At 38.4% G+C, this 20,700-nt stretch overlaps 1 protein-coding gene across 4 annotated transcripts in view; it reads right to left on the reverse strand.

The window, feature by feature from the left end:
- Nucleotides 1-10,460: 10,460 nt before the first annotated feature.
- Nucleotides 10,461-20,700, reverse strand: part of LOC124154437 (pyruvate carboxylase, mitochondrial) — a 105,482-nt gene continuing 95,242 nt past the window's right edge. For all 4 annotated transcript variants that reach the window (XM_046528152.1, XM_046528153.1, XM_046528154.1 and 1 more), the window contains exons 16-19: nucleotides 19,178-19,357; nucleotides 15,134-15,379; nucleotides 14,555-14,698; nucleotides 10,461-13,652 (exon numbers count right to left, since the gene is read on the reverse strand). In XM_046528152.1, the coding sequence (XP_046384108.1) occupies nucleotides 13,404-13,652; nucleotides 14,555-14,698; nucleotides 15,134-15,379; nucleotides 19,178-19,357 (819 nt within the window). In that variant the 3' untranslated portion in view covers nucleotides 10,461-13,403. The remainder of the gene's footprint in view (nucleotides 13,653-14,554; nucleotides 14,699-15,133; nucleotides 15,380-19,177; nucleotides 19,358-20,700) is intronic.

A 20,700-nucleotide genomic window follows, 5' to 3' on the forward strand; every position in this document is an offset into this window, starting at 1 on the left:
TCGCATTCCGTTCACTAGCGCTCTTCGGTGCGGCGGATATCGCTGTAGCAGGGTATCACAACTGACGATCGCTTACGTGCATAGGCGGTATCATGAATATTAAAAATTAAGGCAATAAGCTTAATCGCACGCGGAGGAGTTCATTCAGTATCATCTGCTTCTTCGCCTGCTTTATCCGGCGGTATTTTTTAACGTTACGTTAATTTTTATTATCGGTGATGGTACCGCGAACAACGAATGAAAATATCTGCATGAGTTAACTTTTTAGTAGTAATAGCATTATTTTTTAAGTTTCCCCAGACAAATGACTTATGTATGTTTTTGTAGTGAATGCCTCTTCTTTTTGTGCTACTGTCAAATTAAATTTCACAATGAAATAAATATATATCGACGTGCTAGGAATCAGCGAAATTAAATGGCCTGAGGAGGGAGACTTTTGGAGTGGAAGCTATAGGATTATAGGTACACACAGGATCCCTGAACGGTAATGCTGGGGTTGGGATAATGCTCAGAAAGAGCGCCGGAATGCGTGTGAAAAGCTTCCTACAGTACAATGAAAGGATAGTTATGGTGAAGATAGAGACTAAGCCAGTAGATACCGTAGTGGTACAAGTCTACCTGCCCACGACAGACTACGAGGATGAAGAAGTTGAAGACGTCTACGATGATATAAAGGAAGTAATCAAAAAGGTAAGAGGTGAAGAAAACCTTATTGTTTCAGGTGATTGGAACGCTGTCGTAGGCGAAGGCCAGGATGGAAGAATAACCGGAAAATATGGATTAGGAAATAGAAATGAAAGAGGAGAAAGGCTGTTAGAGTTCTGCACAGAACACAAATTAGTGGTTGCCAACACTCTATTTAAGAATCACATGCGAAGAAGATACACATGGAAAATGCCAGGAGACAAAAGAAGATTTCAACTAGACTATATTTTAGTGAAGCAGAGGTTTAGAAACCAGATAAAGGACTGTAAAAGCTACCCGGGGGCAGATATCGACAGTGATCATAATCTAGTGATGATGAAATGCCATCTGAAATTCAAGAAATTGAAGAAATCAGCAAAGAACACCTGGCAATTAGAGAAACTTAAGGAGCCAAAAAATCAACAGGCCTTTCAAGAAGTAGTGGAGCGCAAGATAGGACTAGATCAGTCTGAAAACTCAGTTGAGAATAACTGGACTACCTTAAGAAGTGGATTTCAGGAGGCCGCTAGAGAAGTTCTAGGGATAAGAAAATGTGTTAAGAAAAAGCCATGGATCACGGATGAAATCCTAGACCTCATTGAAGAAAGGAGAAAGTATAAGAATACGAATACTGAGGAAGGACAGGCTTGCTACAAGAGAATAAGGAACGAGATTTGCCGCCAAGCGAGGAAAGCCAGAGAAGCGTAGATGAGGAACATATGTGAGGACGTACAAAATAACCTCGTAAAAGGGAAAGTGGAAGCGGCCTATAGAATAGTGAGGAACCATTTCAATGAACGAAACACAAAATGTAATAGCATAAGGGACAGGAATGGAAACATTCTAATTGAAAACGAAGACAAAGCCGAGAGATGGAAGGAATACCTGGAGAAATTATACAACGGGAGCAAACTTAGCTCAAAAGTTCTCGAAGAGGAAAGTGAAGTTGAAAAGGATGACATTGGAGCAAGCATCTTAAGATCGGAATTTGACGCTGCAGTAAGAGACCTGCGAAAGAATAAGGCCCCAGGAATAGATGACATTCCAGCAGAGTTAATAAAAAATGCAGGAGAAAAGGTCTTAACTCAACTGTATAAAACTATCTGCGATATGTACTCAACAGGAGATTTACCTAGTGACTTCGAGAAGAACATCATCATTCCCCTACCCAAAAAGAAGAGAGCTGAGAAGTGCGAAGAATTTAGGACCATAAGCCTGACGACACATGCGTCGAAGATTCTGACAAGAATCATTTACAGGAGAATTGAACGAAGAGCAGAAGAATTCCTGGATGAGGACCAATTCGGATTTAGGAAAAGCAGGGGCACAAGGGAAGCAATTTTGGCTCTTAGGATGATCATAGAGAAGAGAATGGAGAAAAACAAACCAACCTTCATAGCATTTGTCGATTTAGAGAAGGCCTTTGATAACGTGGAATGGAATTCAATGCTTAGAATTTTGAAAGAAATCGGCGTACTCTACAATGATCTTAGAATTATTCATAGTTTGTATAAAAACCAAGTAGCTGTGATCAAATGTGGACCAAACGGTGCAGAAGCGAGAATAAGAAAAGGGGTGAGACAAGGTTGTGCGCTTTCCCCCTTAATTTTTAATGTTTACATAGAGAAAGCTATCAACGAAATCAAGCAGAAAGCTACGGGTGTCAATATCCACGGAGAAAAAATTAGTATGCTGCGATTTGCTGACGACATAGCAGTCATAGCCGAGACAGAGAAGGATTTGAAGAAGACGTTGACAAACATGGAAAGGACAATGGCCAGATATCAGCTGAAAATCAACAAAAAGAAGACTAAGATATTAGTTTGCAGTAAAAGAGAGGAGGCTAAAACAAACATCAACCTTGGAAAGCATAAGCTTGAAGAGGTGAACGAGTTCTCTTACCTGGGAAGCCGAATTACCAGCGATGGACGGAGCAAGAAAGAAATACACAGTAGAATAGCGCAGGCAAAGAGGGCTTTCTACAAAAAGAAGAATCTTCTTACAGCTGAAAATACCAGCATAGAAGTAAGGAAACAATTCATCAGATGCTACATATGGAGTATGTTTCTCTATGGAAGCGAGGCTTGGACGTTGACAGCAGCAGAGAAGTCAAGAGTGGAAGCATTCGAAATGTGGTGCTACCGAAGAATGATGAAGATAAAATGGATTGACCGTGTGAGTAACCATGAAGTGCTAAGGAGAGTAGGAGAAAAGAGAAGCCTCCTAGAAACATTAAGCAGAAGAAGGGACAACTTAGTTGGCCACATTTTGAGGCACGATGGTCTGATGAAGACAATCGTTGAAGGACAAGTGGAAGGGAAAAAGGACAAGGGACGGCCCCGAATGAGTTATATCAGACAGGTTATAAAGGATGTAAAAGAGAATAAATATGTAGCTATGAAGAGATTAGCGGATAGGAGAGAGAAATGGAGAGCATGCGTCAAACCAATCTTAGGATTGTTGACTAATGATGATGATGAATGAAATAAATATTCTCCCATGTCTCCCTCGGGTCTTATGCAATCACCAAGCAGCCGAACTGACTATCCATCGTATAGGTACTCTCCACCCCCTTGAACATTGATGGAGCATTATCCAAAAATCAACCTGTCATGTTGAGTGGCATGAAATTTACATAAATTGGAAGCTGGATATCATATGGTATACTACATGGTGAATGTACTAAAAGGAAAAAGAATGGCCTCGTCTGCAGTCTTAAGAATTTTTTTCTCAAGGCATTTAGTGTGAATATCACCATGCTGTTCTTTTATCAGCCTTGAAACTATCCACAAGACGTACGACTATGTACCTAGCAAAAAAATATTTTTATGGGTATTCACAATGCCATTTTTAAGTCGAGTAATTTGGTTTTTTGTTATAAATATCATGTATTTACACTTTTTCAGCAAATAAAGAAATGGTAATAAGAAACAAATGGATTAAATAGCTCTGGTTATATAATTCATGGCTATTCTCGCTAATTTTCAATGTGCCTTAAGGTTGAAATCTTGAATATGCTGTTTACCTTTTGGTTTCATATGCAACATTTAAAATAGACCTATGAAAAAAAGAAGAAAGGATGACAAAAATGGGAGGATAACAATGTGCCACATTTACTCAGCATGAAGTAATCGATTTTCTGCATATTTTTAGTTCATTTTCATATTTGTATTTTTCTATTTGTTTAATGATTTTAACTGTAAACGCATCAAACAAATATCAGCTTCATAAAAATTGCTCCATTAAACAATGCAATGGCCTCCACAAATTACTAGTTCCTTATACAAATATAAGAATAAGAGTTCAAGAAAACTGGTAATTTTTGTTCTAGTTGGTTGATGATGAGTTCTTGCTAAGCAAAGTAAAGGCAGAGAGAGAGACCCGACTAAAGAGCTGAGTAGACAACTGACAACTTTGGGGAAGAATAAATAGGTTCCATGATGAGTGTGTCAAAGTAGTTGAATGGGGACTAATTAAGGAATAACAGGATTAGTGCTTCTTTATTGTGGGCAGCTTAGGTCTATAATGATTCCTTCAACACACACATTATTTAAGTGAAAGAGCAGAGGGGCCTGGAGCAGTGGTGCAGCGATGGGGGGGTTTTGGGGGATAAAGGCTCCCCCCCCCCCCAGAGCTCAGAGAAATTTTTAAGTTTAATCCATTTTACTTAATTGGATTGATATTACTAATACAGCAGAATAATGATGAATAAAATATCCCTCAGAAAGCCGTAAAACTCACCGTTTTGAACCATTTATCTTTAAAATTCCGCAATTTATTAATCTCATACCTATCGCTTATCCTGGTGGGTACACCATACTCCCATGCACCCCGGTATTAGTTGCACCTAAACCCCCTCCAGCCTTAATTCCTAGCTGCGCCCCTGGCCTGGAGCAGTTGCTCAGTTTTGACAGCTCACTCAGTCCTATCGGGAGAAAAAATGCTGGATCTCCCTTCTCACAGAAGGTTCTTCCTTAAGAATATCAAATCTTGTTTCAATAGCGGTGCCTCGCATGGCCTCAATGAGGAGACAATATTCTCTTCTCCTTTTTTTCCTCCTCATTCTTCCCCCTCCTGAGGTGCAGGGTGAAAAAGTCTCCGACTTGCATGCCTACAAACTCCTACCTATGATCCACCTACCCACCTGAACTCTCACTTTGCTCGTCATAAATGCCAAGTTTTTGTCTGCATTATTGAGTCATGCATTTTTTGCCATCATTTATGAAATACTTTTCCAGAATTTTAGAATAGCAGCAAGGGGAGAAGCATGAACAAAGAGGGAACCATGAGAAGGAAAGGAGAGAAACAAAAGGTATGAATCTATGACATCACAATTGGATGATGGATATCAATCAATGCATTTGTATTTGAAAAACTATTGGGAAATTAATTTTCCCTGACCCCGTCAGTGTTTTTAAAAGGCTCATCAATGCTTATTTTTGCCAACTATGCTCATAATCTCAAATGACTCCTATCTTCCTTGACCTCACAGCTTTTGGCTTGTCATTTCATGGAAAGGAATTTTCTTTATACACGAATTTTATCAATATAATACACTATGTCTCTTCGACTTTAAATGAAGCATGATTTTCCAACAGCAATAAATGCACACACTATTGATAGTAAGAAAGATTACACAGTAACTGTAATCGGCTATTCTAGTTTTAAAAATTCACCTAATTATGTCAATGCAAAACAGAGATTCAGATGAACACTGGTGTATATTGGTTGAAGAAAACAATAGAAAGCATATTTTCCACAAGTTTTACTTTGGTACTGTGTGTTTCAACTGTTAGATGATCATCAGGTACATTATTATACATCAAGAAAGGTCTTTAAGCCATGCACATATCTCTCGGAGGGGAAGTGAGGGGCAAAGGCATAGCAAGCGGGGTGGTCTGGACCCCCCAAAATATAAAAACACAATTACTTTGCTTCATAAAAAAAAAAAAATTTGAAAAATCATGAATTTACAGAAGATTTTTTGGAAAAATGAAGTTTTTTTATTATAAAAAGTGTTAACATTAGTTTTTAAACCCAGTATTTAGTATACCCTTAGTTTTTCAAAATTTTCCCCCCTTCATTTGGACCACTGCCCCCCAACAAAATTTCTGGCTACCCCACTGAATGGGGGGGAGGAATAATTAGTATAGGGGAGGGGTAAAGTAGTTATTGAAAGGATGAACACTTAGGAATTTGTATGGAGAGGAAGCAGTGCCCTTTTGAATGAACAAACCGATACCTTCATTGCACAAGCACTCAACAATCGCCCACCAAATCAAATCCGCTCATTTAGGAGCCAAACAATACACATACGCTCAGGTGGCAATAGCCGGAGCACAAACGCTCACCTCCAAAGCTTGGAGAATTAGAGGTGAACGTTTGTGCTCCGGCTACTGCCGGCTGAGTGCATTCATATTGTTGGGCTCCTAGATGAGTGGATTTGAATTGGTGGGCGATTGTTGGGTGCTTGTGCAGTGAAGGTACGTATCGGTTTGTTCATTCAAAAGGGCACTACTTCCTCTCCATACAATTTCCAGTCTTTATAACACGTCCCGCCTTTGGCCTTTCCTCTCCACATGGAGTATCTCTGGGTCAAATGCGCAACTGTTGCATTCTTCAAGAAGAAGTTTTGCCACAACAGAGGTGGGGTTTCCTTTCTACCACACTTATTCTGCTATGACATCTGGGTAGCAAAGCTTTGGCCCATCTGGCCAATATATATATATATTTTTATTGCAATCTCAGCACTTGATTTTATACACTCATAAATGAATGGAGGGAAGTAGTTTGTCCTTATAAGACAAGAAGATTATGTTTGATTGTGGTATTTTTATAATTACAGATTATCGTTGAAGATGATATGCTTCTCCTATAACCGCAAAACTTTAGGAGTGTAGAATGGCATGTAGGGGTTGAACAAGTATTAACCCTCATATGGATTTACGAATATAGTTAAGTCTTTGGATTACAATGCCGCAGCAGCCCTGCATTATATATTTTGTTATTATCTTTCAAACTTAGCCTTTATTGGAATGATTTCTGATTGATAATCATTGTAACATGTTTTTTTTAATTCTCACTGTGTTTTACAAGATTTAGTGTTGGGATTACTAAATTGGCAGTGGTTTAAATTTGGACTTGTAATGGAGAAAAAAAAGGAACCTTACGGACCATCACTGGAAGACGACACTCTTTTTACGGTACAACAAACGGTACATTGTTGGCAAGTGCGCCAAAATTCAAACAATTTATTTCAGTTCAATTACTGTATAAGTTTTAACAAAAAATCTTGAATGCTGCATTCTTTTCCATTTGTTGCCGTAATGCTCGCTATATGTCTGTTCTCTTTGTCAGTTATTTTCAAATGAAAGTTTTATTTTTGTGAGCTCTGGCTGTTTTAAATATTTTTTCTGATATGCAGTGCTAGACAACCTCCACTTTTTAATGTGTACATTGTCTTATTTTTTATGTATCTTGATACTAAATATGAGGACCTAATAAAAGTTATATGTGTCCATGTGATATAATTTTGCTTCACTGCGTCCACCCATATGTTATATCTTTGTAGTGTACATATTAGGCTAAGTTCTGAAATATTAATAATTGAAAAGGTGTAAGTCAAGTGAGAAGAGACAAGAGTTAATTCCTGATTATTATAGAGTTCTCACAATCAAGACAAATGGTACGAATATTCTGGGAGCTTATATCCTGCAATTTGTAAAAATAAAGTCTGATGGGTTTTGAAATATAATGAATATGGGATAATCAGCAACATCAAAGAATCCAATATTGCTATGGAGGTGGGGCAAGAGCAGGTATTTTTTGCCCACAGTGGAGCCAATTCCCTCACTGATGACATTTCTTTAGAAATGGACCAGTAAATGTGATGTGTGGGAGTGCGGCAGATGAGGTTTTGATCCAGGAGGTTTGGTGGGCAATTCAAAATAATTATTTCTAAGAAGTTTGGGTTACAGGTGGTAAGGAAGGAGCAGGCATCTATTTTCTTCCGTCCGGCTCTGCGTGAGGGATGGAGGAAGATCTAGGGTGACAAAAATACCCTCATACTGAGAGGACTCTCCTCACCTTTTCTTTCCGGAGCAATGCACCGACCCAAACATTGAGCACTTACATACTTTCCCACTAAGATTTCTTATTGGTCATCCACCTCCTACTTCCTTCCCCCGCAATAAATGATTTAACTTCTCCCCACCTGAGCTGGGCCTTACTGGAAAGAAGGGAGGGCTACCCTTGGGCATTTTGAAAAGGCGTGAGTTCCCTGTCCCTCATGCAGTGATGAAAGGCTAAAGAAAGAGCAGGCCATTGTGACTAATTGTTTCCTTGCACACTCAAACTTTTTCACAATAGGAATTTTCTATGCTTACCTGTCCTAACAATCCCAGTATTCCCAAATCCTTGGCAGTCGATACACCACCATGTATCTCCACCCTTTCACCTCAAAACAACCTTCGTGGTATTACCCACCTTACTCACCCCTTTGCATTTGTAAGTTTTTGCTAAAAACCTGACGAATAAAATCTCTGAGCATTGGAGTACACAAAGAAACAAGAAATACATTTACAAATTTTCACTATCTGGAAAAATTGTGTATCTACTCATTCATCATGATAAGATTTTTACCATATAAATACTGAACTAAAAGGGTAGTTTACTTCATCAAAGAAAACGAAAGGTATTGATTGCGATTCGTTACCCACCATTAGTGTATTCATAATATACAAATTATTTGGTTTTAGAAATCCCAGTTTAGACTAATGTCAATGGTCAATTTTAGTCTCATTTGAAAAGGCCAGATTGGCACCCTTGCGATGCCACTCCACGTGACGTCATAGGAGGCCAGATGCTATATGAGTATAGTCAGGAGTTTTACATCGTCTGAGATTACCAATGCATGCAACAGAGCTGAGGGAAATATTTCTTAATAATCACCTATTAAATTGCCTATGGTCAGAAAGTTTCCTTCGTTTGATAGGGTATTAATAATCCTTATTTAAGCCAAGCACTACCTGCTAGCAGGGTACTCTGCTACCTGCTAGCAGCCTGCTTCGTGGCAGCACTCATAGCCTTGCACCATGGTGGCCTCACACGGGGGCAGCCAGAATCAGAAAGACGTCACACAGGCTTTTCCCAGCATTCATACTTAGCCATCGAGTTTTCGCGCGCTTGAAAATTTTCACTTTTCATTTAATTGCAAAAATTCAAAAGCAAATCTATGTCACAGGCCATGGAAAAATCATCCTTGGCTAGCCATGAGTTTCTAAGAATAGTTCTTGCAAAGACATGAAGTTGTGGCAATGAACATTATAAAGAGGCAAACATTGTTTCTTAGCTAAAAGACAAAGCAGATTTAGTTTAGTAATATTTTCCTTTTATTAAACAATTTCATTTTGTTTATGCAGTTTAAAATATTAACTAATATGATTTTAAATAGATCATTTATTTTATATGAAACATAACTTTGAAATCAGCATTGAGAGTGCAGTCCTCAACGTAGTGGCGAGGAAATTCTCTGCACCATAAATCCATTAACATGTTGCGTACGGATGGCGAGAATTCTAGTCATTTTCCTCCCGAACGTTCCAGACGGATGACGAAGATTCTCGTCATTTAGGCGCGTCAACCTAAACAATTTTAAAGCGTACAATACGTATTCGTTAGTACGTTTTCAGTTGTTGTTCATTATTCATAATGAATTGATACATCATAATGTTTGATTGGGTAAAGTTATATTCTAAACATTAGCTTTTTAACCATGTTTAAACCAAAGGCATTACGCCCTAATAGGCACATATTTCCAGAATCGGCATTCCTAGGAATTTAAATATGTACCCCGGTACGCAACGTGTTAACATAACTTTTTTCATTAGAGGCCAATAAAATGAATACTATCCACACAATGTAAACAAAAATATATTTGTAGACTGAGAAAAAATAAAAAATAAACTACTGAAAATTTCAAAATTATCCATTGGAATGGAAAATTTTTACACAGTTTTTAAAACCACGAGCGCTGCTAATCACAGCAAATCCATATGAGTGTTAATAAATAAATTATGTTTTGAGGTTAAAGAAGAAGTGTACAGTCTTCAATAATGCTTTTACCATTATTATTGGACAAGTTTCTCACAAATAGTACTATGCACCAGCACTTTTCTGGGTTATGCATTTTGCATACAGGTGATAATTTGATTTTTCTTTTGGTCGCCCAGATTCTAAGGGTGGTATTTTTCTTCCAATTAAAAGAAAAATATATGTATGCGTGCTACCTATGTTTTCAATATGTACTCGAAATTTTCATTATTTTCGCGTATCCTACACAGCTATGCAATTCGAGTGGTATGATACACCACATAGGTTGCATATGCATCAGGATGAAGACTCGCAAGCTTTCTCGAGGTATGTATTCTGGCCTTGCCATCCATATTTGGGCATTCCCTTTCGTTGATGTGCACGATTGCAGATTTCCTGTTGTTAACTATGTATATTTAATGTAGAAGCATCTCGTGAATGCTTGATTCAATAGAAGTAAAAACATAGGCTTTGAGCATAGATTAAATTGAAAACAGAGAAGTAATCCTATAAAAAATTTCTTCGGCAATAAACGGAGCAACTATCGTCATAACACCACCTTTTTTGAGTCATCTAAATATTTTTATTTCGGTTTAGTCATCAGCGAATCGAGAGATGATCAGACGCTTCGCCAATATGATGGTACATGTATGTTAGGTATTATGGCAACGTAAAAGAATAAAAAGTTCGTGCCAAATATTTTTATTAATGTGCATATGTTAACAATCATAGTTCTGCATCCCGAGGCAATCAACAATTGGAGGTACTACAATGGGAATGCTTTTTAGGCAACCATATAAGTACAATATTCCCTGAAAAAATCACTTAAAAATAGAAAACATCACACTAAAGAGATTCCGCTTCCACATAATGATTACTTACTGGATGGATCGGCAAAAAATTCACATGGACAAAAACACATGTATCAAAACAACTGGATAAGTAGAGCTGATCAAAAAACTATAAAATCAACAAACAAGAGATAATACAACAACACTTCACAACTAATATTCCAACATGATGATATTTGGCAATTTTTACTCATACAATTAAGAAGCACAAGGACAAAATTGTAAACAAGGATAGAAAATGCCATGCATAAAGTGGTTTCCCAATTTGGGCAATCGTTTGATTGTTTGCCAGCACCTTCTTCCAAACAATCAAGGGAAAGAAAATTAGAAGTTGCACTTGTTCTTCCATTCAGTCTATTGGAACACTTCCCCATATTTGCAATCTCACTTAATTGAATTCAAAATGTGACAATTGCTATGCCAATTTAACATTTCCAAATGGATCGGGCACTATCCACCAGCCAACATAGATTGGGTATTTGTACAAAATGGAAATCAACACAGCTGAACTTCCAACTTACCCACATCACAATAGAAAAAAAACTGCAATGGGATATGAATGCCGAGTGTGCTGGCAAGAAAGGCTTTAAAGTGGCAGGTTTAGCAAATGACACGATTCATGGCCATCACTCCATCTCTCATATTCCTCAAAAAATATCAGCATGAAAATATTCTTTGATGGCAAAAGAAGACAATAATGAACAAAGAAGTGTTTATCAGGACTACTCGGGCCAATCTAAAATTAAGCTAGGAATAAATGTTTTCAGTTAAAAAATTGGATTTAACCAATCCTTGTATAAGAACCCTTTCAAGACATTCGAACAAAATTATCATAAGGGATTAATCTAGAGAATACCTGTCACGAATCAAAACACAAAGTTGTAAAGAGTTTCAAAGATGGTCCATACCATAAAGGGAGAGACAAAGAATGAAATGCAGATGCTTAGAAAATTCCACGATGATGATGAAACTGAATTAGATGAAGTAAATGAAGATTATGGAGGTATCATTTACTCACATTACAGCGCTTTAACTTGTACATCAAATCATGCCATTCAACAGTTTGAAATTACATGCACAATTGGACTTTTGTATTTATATATGTACATAAATACAATTAATTACGTTCTTAAAATTAATGGAAGCCACAGTTTATCATAAGTAATTATGTATCTACAATTACGATCATTTCTTTCAAGTTTTTCACATCACCTTTAAAATAATGATATTTTTAGTTGTATATTTTGTGTATAGTAGTTTAAAAATAATTAATCTAATTCATTCAAATTTTCGATTCCAATTAATCTCAATCGCATCACACAGCCAACAGATAGTAGATTATGTGATACCAGTACCATCACCACACCCCCTTACTAGCTTCCATCACAGCTTTACACCTCACAACCTAAGTCAACTGAGCATGGTGGTTTCAATGAGAATTCTGCTTAGTGGATTATTTTACTAAACTGAGAATATCGCACCTCCTCCCTGCTAAAACACGACAATTTGAGATGAGCCACACTGGCAAAAATCAAGGGGTGGGAGCAAATGGGGAGCTTTTTACTTCGCGAGGCCAAAGATTTTTTGGCTGAATAAAAAATCAACATTCCATCCCTTAAAATTATAGGTGTAAAGGCAAGGATCCCATGGAATGTTCAACACTATTCTGCTCTGAACTCAAGTCCCCATCACCGGATTTTCTTCCCACAGTGTGATCCGCAATACAACATGCTACCTCAAATATGATTATTGTCAATCTCTTTGGTCCAATGCCTAGCATAATTTCATACTATGTATCACCATCTTCCACTATGTCTGAAACATTATTACAATGTCCATTACTATGAACACTGCACAAAGGCTTGACTGATATCCACCACAACTTACTAAAACATGGTAGCAGGCTAGGTGGGACAAGCTAAGTTTTCCCCTTACCTAAGAGCCCTGTCCCATTTATAACTCCCTTACAAAGTATACATGTGGTAGTAGGACACCTGTGAACAAGTTACAGCACCAGTACAAATTGTTCGTCGACTCCAAAGCCATCATCAGAGCAAGCAAGGGCCACAATGGAAAACAAGAGCCAGCTATATAAAGTCATCTAACTTTAAGTTCAAAATTGTGCTGAAATCAAATGAGGTAAATTTTCAGAGGAGTGAACAATGGAAAATCACGTTCCCACATCACCATTTCCTCCCATGGCTGCAGTCTTCTCACAAACAAACAGCAGAGCATCTTCCACATAATCACACTTTCAAGTACGGCACTCCTCCATTCCATACTTCCCATGAGGGGAAAGGTCACATTCTCAAGCCAAGGCAAACTGTACAATGGGAGTTGAAAAAATATTCACCTCATCACATTATGAACCTCAGTTCTCATGCTGCTGGACTGAAACCTCCATTAGTGATAATTTTAAAGGAGTTTATTCATTGAGGGCATCACTTGAGAGGGCAACTCAAACAAAAGTTAAACTTACCAATTTAACCATTCTTGCCTATTCACTACAATAATTTTTGAAAATTTTCTTTTAGAATTTCAATGGGCTATTTCTGAGAGAGAAAATTTCCATCAAATGAAGTTTAGACTGGGTTAACAGGAGGAGAAAAATCTCAATCATGGAGGTTTCACCAATCAGGCAACAGCGATTGACAACGAATACTTCAGAGCCAACTCTATAAATATTCCCTAAGTCCAAATGCTATCACAATGGTGCGGCCCTGGCCATCTATTGACAGGCACAGGAGAGAGCAGTCAACTGCAGAGGGGGTCGATCGATTACTCGATCGTCATCAGCAAGTCCTCCCCCTCCAGCTTCATCCCCTTGGTTATGTCCAGACTCTTGATGACACCAGCGACCGGTGCCTGCACAACCATCTCCATCTTCATGGCCGACAGCACCACAAGTGCTGCGCCCTTCTCCACTTTGTCACCCACCGCCACTCGAATGTCAATCACAGAGCCAGGCATTGGTGCACCCACCTGCCCCTTGATGCTCTTCACAGCCTTAGGGTGGATATGCAGCTCCTGCAAAAACAAACAATGCCAATAACCAACTAATTACCTACTAACGGCTTTAACAACATTAGGAAAAACTGGACATCATTGCATTTCCTGAAAGACAGTGGTAGATAAAGGAAGGGGGTGCTAGACCCTACACCCCCTCTACCACATCCAACTCCCCTCCAATGATTTCTGGAAATATTGTAAAGATGTCAATTGTTAAAGTTGGCTCTCCAAGTTTTCATTTCAAAAGCACAACTAATGCATAAAAATAAGTGATGAATATCTACAAGCCATTTGTCTACGGGTCAGACCTAAGACATGTTATCACTTTAAGGTATTACATTTCGCCAATGCTGTTGAACACCCCCTTGTTGAAGTCAAAAAAAGAACAACTCAAGTCAGGCCAGAGATGGATTTAAGGGGGGGGGGGGTTGCAGAGGTAATGACCCCCCCCCCCCAAATTTTATGAATTTTTGTTAGTTTAATAGTTTTTGTATCCTTGTGAAGTGAGTGCACATGCAAATGTATGACTACAAGTCCCAAACGTGAGAGGAGTTAGAATTTTATTCATCGTAGAGTATAGCACTCCCCATTTCTGAAAACACCCCTTCCTCCCATATTATCTGTCTCTCACAGGGGCATGTATTCCATAATCCCTAGACCCAGGCCATGATACCCAACACCCCCACCTCGAAATCAGCACTGAGAGACATGACTACTAACTGGCCAGGAAATGGGACGAAAAAAGAGAAAAAGCCAAAAATTAAATTCCATAAAATTCATAGTATACCAGAGAATCATTTTGTGGGAAGCTACTAATCTTTCACACTGGTGTTTATTGATTTGCATACACCAAATATACTCCTCTTGCGCATGCAATAGACAAGATATTTTTTGGACTATAATTGATTCCCATCACTCACCTTGACTGCTTCTTTGTCTTTGATGAACACTGATCGCAGCTGGCCGTTGAGCTCAAAGAACACTTCTCGCTCGCCATTGGCCGTTAGGTCCTCTGCCATGGCCAATGTTTTAATTCCCAGCGTTTTCCCCTTCTCTATGGTCACCTATTAACGACAGCATTTTGATGGTCAAAGACAAAATTCACAAGCACATGAAAAAGAGAATAAAATGATGATTTTATAGAGCCAATCGGATAAATTAGTTGAAGGAAGAAGAAAAAAATGGATATATATTAATCATGACAGTTGGTAAAGCCAAGTCAAAAATGGGTTAGAAATCAAAATCTTGTCATAAAAGAAGAAATGACTTGGGAAGTACATAATCAGACAAATGCAATCTATTACAACAGCATAAAATCAAAGGGAGCATTCCAATTTTGAAGCAGTATATTAGAGCTACTAAAAGATGTGGGCAAAATCAAAAGGCTTTCTTTAAAAGAATTTTCAATGGTTTGACTGTAAATATAAACTCCCTAGTTTTAAGAGCAATAATTTGTCCACCTTTATGATATTTACATCCAGCCATTCAAACAAACATACCTCAAATTCTTCACCAACTTTAGGTCCAGTGAGGAATATTCTGGTGTCGAGTTTATCCACAGGACCAAACTTGTGCCTGAAGTCAAGATACTCATCGCAAACTTCAGGGTAGAGAGCAGCACTCATCACATCCTTGTCTGAAACTCTACCAAATTTTTCCACCAGCTCATCTTTAAGTTTCCCAAGGTCCAGCATTGGCAAGGAGGCACCAGGCCTGCCTTCCACTCTTGGGAGGGCTTTCAGAACCTGAAAGAACATAAAATTAGAAACCCTGGTGGAATCAACTCATTACTCTCCAATTAACAGAGAGCACAAGTCTCAAAATTCTAAATTATATCTTTTCATTCGCTAAGAGTCTGTAAATTAAAATACCAGTAAAAAAAATAGGAACATATTTAAATGCTGCCTTTAATCACAATCCTGCTAACGCAGATTTTACCATATCCTCGGAGAAATCAGATATTTTGGGGATAAGCTTATCCTCCACCTTCAATGTCCCTTTTTTTCCACGATATCAAGCATTTGGGAGGGGGTGTCACAATGCCATATCGCAAAAATTGGTCGCATAGCGGCGTTGACGTCCTCCATTACCGTTAACGACATTAGTGGCTATGTGTTTAAGGATAGAATGGACTTGAACAGTAAGATTTGTGGGATTTGATTTACCGCTGAAGGTATGAAGGCTGCTCCTCCTAGTTCTAGTGCAATGCATGTTGTTTTATGATGAATGATTCGTTAAATTAATCATTTTAGTGCAATCGTTTTGTTTATTTTCCATCTTCTTATGTCGGATTTTTTTGGTATGTACTTAAACTTGAATAAATGCATAACATAGTGTAAAAAAAACTTATTTTTAAGACCAATGCAGTATTGGCTTTCAATAGTAAAAGAGCCATTGCATTATATGAGAAGGGACCCAAAAGTAACGGGATTAGTGCTGTGGGAGGCGGCTGAGAGAGGGATTGGTTTTTCCTGTAAAGGGTTCTAAGCAATGATATTTCCTGAGTCAGCGTGAGAATCCTGGTTGCTCTGAGTGCATCCGTTTGTCTATGGGATTTTTTTTGGTTAACCAATATTTTCCAATGTAGCGAAAACGTGTAATGGGTGAATGCCGGGAGCAACGTGTGGCTGTGAAGTTTAGTTTTTTGTTGTGGAAAACACCCGCAGAAACTCTAGTGATGCTTAAAACTGCTTATGGGGATAGTGCTCTCAGTAAAACACGTCTACGACTGGTTTTCGCATTTCAAGAATGGACAGATGTCGATTGATGACCTTCCTCATTCAGGGCACCCGTCAACATCAATAACGGACGACAATGTTGCGAAAATCCACTCCTTCGTTCAAGAAAAGATCGTTGCCGAACCATTGACGAACTTTGTAGATATTTTGCAGAGGTTAAGGGAAAATATCCGGAAGAAAAGGGTAGATCTTTGGCACACAGGTGACTGGTTCTTCCACCACGACAACGCACCCACCCACACCACGCTGTCCATGAAGCGGTTTATGACAAAGAAAACAGCATGACGCCAATTGTTCACCCCCCTATTCACCAGAAATTGCCACCTGTGACTCTTTTTATTTCCTAGACTGAAAAGGGATATGAAAGGAAAACATTTTGGGACTGTAGATTAGGTAAAACAAAAATCGCTAAAAGGCCTAAAGAACATTGACTTAAGTGAATTAAAAAATTGTTCTGAATAGTCGAAGAAACAATTAGATAAATGTGTTGCAGTCAATGAGGATTATTTTGAAGGTGATAAAAATTTGGTGGGAAAATATTGATTAATAAAAAAGTTATTGCAAAATTTCCATTATTTTTGGGTTCCCCCTCCCACTTCATCATTGCATGTTATTATCCCATATATCATAAAATATCTCAGAGGCATCTCACAAAACATGATCTTATAGGCATGCAGACCTCTCTGAGTGGTCATATACATGCCTTGTGAGATGTCTCTGACATATTTGATACTATTTGGGATACTACAATATAATAAAATGCAATTCTGAAATTTAATGCAATGAATCTTTCCTCATCAAAAGCCAATTTATGTTACTACATTATTTTCTTGTAGTTCTCATGAATTTTGCCTGATGGCGCAGCAATCGTACTCAAAGCTGCCACCAGCTACCGGTCAATTCGGCATAAGGATAGATGAATGCGATGGTGGTTGGCGTAACATGGTGAAACTCCTTCATGATGCACAAAGGTTAAGAAAAGACTTAGCTGTTTCAGTATCTCCACAAAATTGCGGACATTCATCTCCCATTTGTCCCCCAATAAGGTGAGGATACTTCATACTTTATCTCTGCGTCCAGACAGGTTTCATCAGAGCATATATGTATATTATCCTCATATTTAGGGATACGGCTAGCTGGGAATTCATAGCCAAGAAAATATATCAACAAGGCGAATACATTAAACATATTATTGTATAGCTTGGGAAAAAGTTTTGAAAATGTTCAAAAGAGCAGTTTGATGAAAGTCTATAAAAATAATAAAATAAATGGAAAAGATAGCCAATTTATGAAAGATACAGTGTCCGGCGTGATACAGTGGAAATCTTTGATATTCAGCTTATTAAAACCACTTGTCTGTTTCCACACTCTTTTATTTTCACCAACCATGGTTTTGGCAACTTGTGCCATTATCATTATTATTGTGCCTTGATAATGGCACAAGTTGCCGAAACCATGGTCGGTGAAAATAGAAGTGTGGGGAAACAGACAAGAGGTTTTAATAAGCTGAATTTATGAAAGAGTTTTACGTTGGATAGAGAATTATCCAAGAATGGAATCCATCTCCAAATTTTTTTTATTCTTCCAGTCAGGGGAGCACAAAGGGAAATGCCCCGCCCTGGTGTCTCAATGGGCTAGGCTAGGCCTGGAAGCTAGGCTGAAGTGGGAGTCCCTGATCCAAGTATAACACCAAGAGTTTGATTTAACATTGTAACTTGCATACTGCTCCAAACTGCAATGTCTCAATCCACAGTGAAATTATCTTTGGTACATCTTTTGAGCAAATCCATGATAACTAAACGTCCTATTCACTGATGGAATGTAAGCAAAAGCATTTTCATTTTACTTGGTTTCACCCTTCAGCTGCTGAGAAAGTAAACATACCCGTGTATAGGCAACTGTGGAAACAATGCCCTTTTATGTTCGACCCTTTCTTATCAGCTGCTCTCTCCTCCCCCAGCCCCTTCTCCTGATCCCGCATGCAAAAACTTTTTCCCTCCACAGAGGAATATGTACATATAATTGACAACTCTCTCTCCTTAACCAAACTAGTCCCTTCTTCACTCAGAATGGACAACATTTCTTTCCGATGATCCATGAATTGTATTCCAATTATCTTCAACACCATCTAGTGGTCTCACTTGAAGTGGGTTAATATCAAAAGATTTTCTTTGTGCTTGGTATCAAATCGAAAAGAAAATCACAAAAAAACTTTATAAAACATTTTATCGTACTTCCATCCCAACTAAAAAAATTTTACAGAGTGATTTGAAGTTTCTTTGGTCCATGAGCAGATGGCCACAGCTCTCCCTGCAGAACCTCAAGAAAAGGATTGCAAGCAGAGCAGTACAAGGGTATTCTACCTGCTCTACCCTTTAGAGAGTATTGCTTCTCATGAATAGTTTCAGCACAGAGTGGATGACCTATCTTCCACAAATTAAAGGGTCAACAAAACAATACCAATAGCACTTGCCACAGGGACACAGCTAGAAATGAAGGCGAGGGGGGAGGGTTTAGGTGCCACTAATACCAGATACCCGGGTGTGTGGTATACCCACCAGGATAAGCGGTAGGTGCAAAATTATGTAATAAATTGCGGAATTTTAAGATAAATGTTTCAACATGGGTAGTTTTATGGCTTTCTGAGGGATATTTTAATAATCCTTACTCTATTCTATTAGTGATATCAATTCAATCCAATCAAGTAAAATGGATTAAACTTAAAAATTTCTCTGAGCTCTGGGGGGGGGGGGTGGTTCATTCCCCCCCCCCCCCCTTCGCCACTGCGCCACTGACTTGCCATACCTTTGATCTGAATGGTTCAGGGAAGCCTCCGTGAGGTGTGCCAATGTAGCCCTGGAGGAATTCAACCACGGATTTGGGGAAGGACAGCTCCTCTGCCTTCTCCTCAACCTCCTTGGCAGTCAGCTTGTTCTGCACCATGAATTGTGCAAGGTCACCCACTACTTTGGAGGACGGCGTCACCTGTGGTTAAAAAAAGTGAACAAGATGATAAACTCAAGTTTCTTCCAAACATTGACAAAGAGGAGAGACAACCCACACAGCATTATAGATGCAGATATCCCTATTTTTTTACAAACAGCAAAAAAACAACGGAGGCCTCATCCAGTCACATCTCCTTGTGAAAATCCGAAGATTCAAAGCAATAAAGAAGCTCAACATATTTCACAAAAAAAAAATAAGGAAGTTTACTCTGCTTATCACAAAGAAAAAAACTTTAATATTATGCATATAAAAATTATGTACAGTTTGTTTTTTTCACTTCAGCATCACTTAAAGCAGAGGTTCCCAACCGGTGGTAAACCGGTCCAGTAGGGGGTACGCCGAAAATAATCAGTAATAGCGGATGGCAGAAACTATGTATCTCATAACCAGGAAATATTTATACATTTTATATGGGGTATTTAAAACAAAATCTCTATTTATAGAACTGGTTATAACAAAAATTGTAACCTAAACATAGCAAAATTATGTACAGTGGAACCTCGTTAAAGCGAGTACGGGCTATAGCGACACCCCCGCTATAACGAGAGATAGCCGATGCACCGTCAATTGACCCTATAATAAGAGTGTTAAAAAATTCGTTTTTACGAGACCGTTTCGGTGTTGGCTCTCGCCATAGCGAGGGTTTCACCGCCGGAAGACTTTCATCAAGACTCCTTAACCTCTGTAATTGCTAGCGATCTGTTAGAAATGAAGTTAATGGAGTGGTCAGTCTCAAATTTATGTGGTAAACTGTCGTTCGATAAATATAATGATTGACGAAACAATGCTTTGCATGATTTTTATTCAGTGCGGCGCTTATAAATTGTTTGAATAGTTAGTCATTATTTGAGTGAGGAAATTTAGTGATGCAAAAAAACATCGCCTTTCATCTGGATTTATGCTTACGTTTACTGGATAGATGTTTATCTGTCGCCGCACCACTCCTGTTCCTGTATATCTGTTCGCAACAGGTATATTGGCTATTATTTGCTCCACCTCCGGTAAAGCGACAATTCGCTATAGCGAGTGTTTATTAGTGCACCGTGGGGTGTCGTTATATCGAGGTTGCACTGTATCTAATAAAATGTGCACGTTACATTTTTGGGGGTACAATATAAGTTATATATGGACATATAGAAGGGTACAGGAGGAAAAAAAGGTTGGGAATCACAGACTTAAAAGAACAGGTAGAAGTACATCAATATTCAAGCATCATATTTCCGCATGTATAGCGTTTCTAACCTCATATTGGAGTTTGCAAAAATCTAAAATATTTCAAGACATTATTTGTTCCTGCTTAGAATATGTCCTAAGTTCTAAAT

The sequence above is a fragment of the Ischnura elegans genome, chromosome 2 (assembly GCF_921293095.1).
Source record: "Ischnura elegans chromosome 2, ioIscEleg1.1, whole genome shotgun sequence".
Lineage (NCBI taxonomy): Eukaryota > Metazoa > Arthropoda > Insecta > Odonata > Coenagrionidae > Ischnura > Ischnura elegans.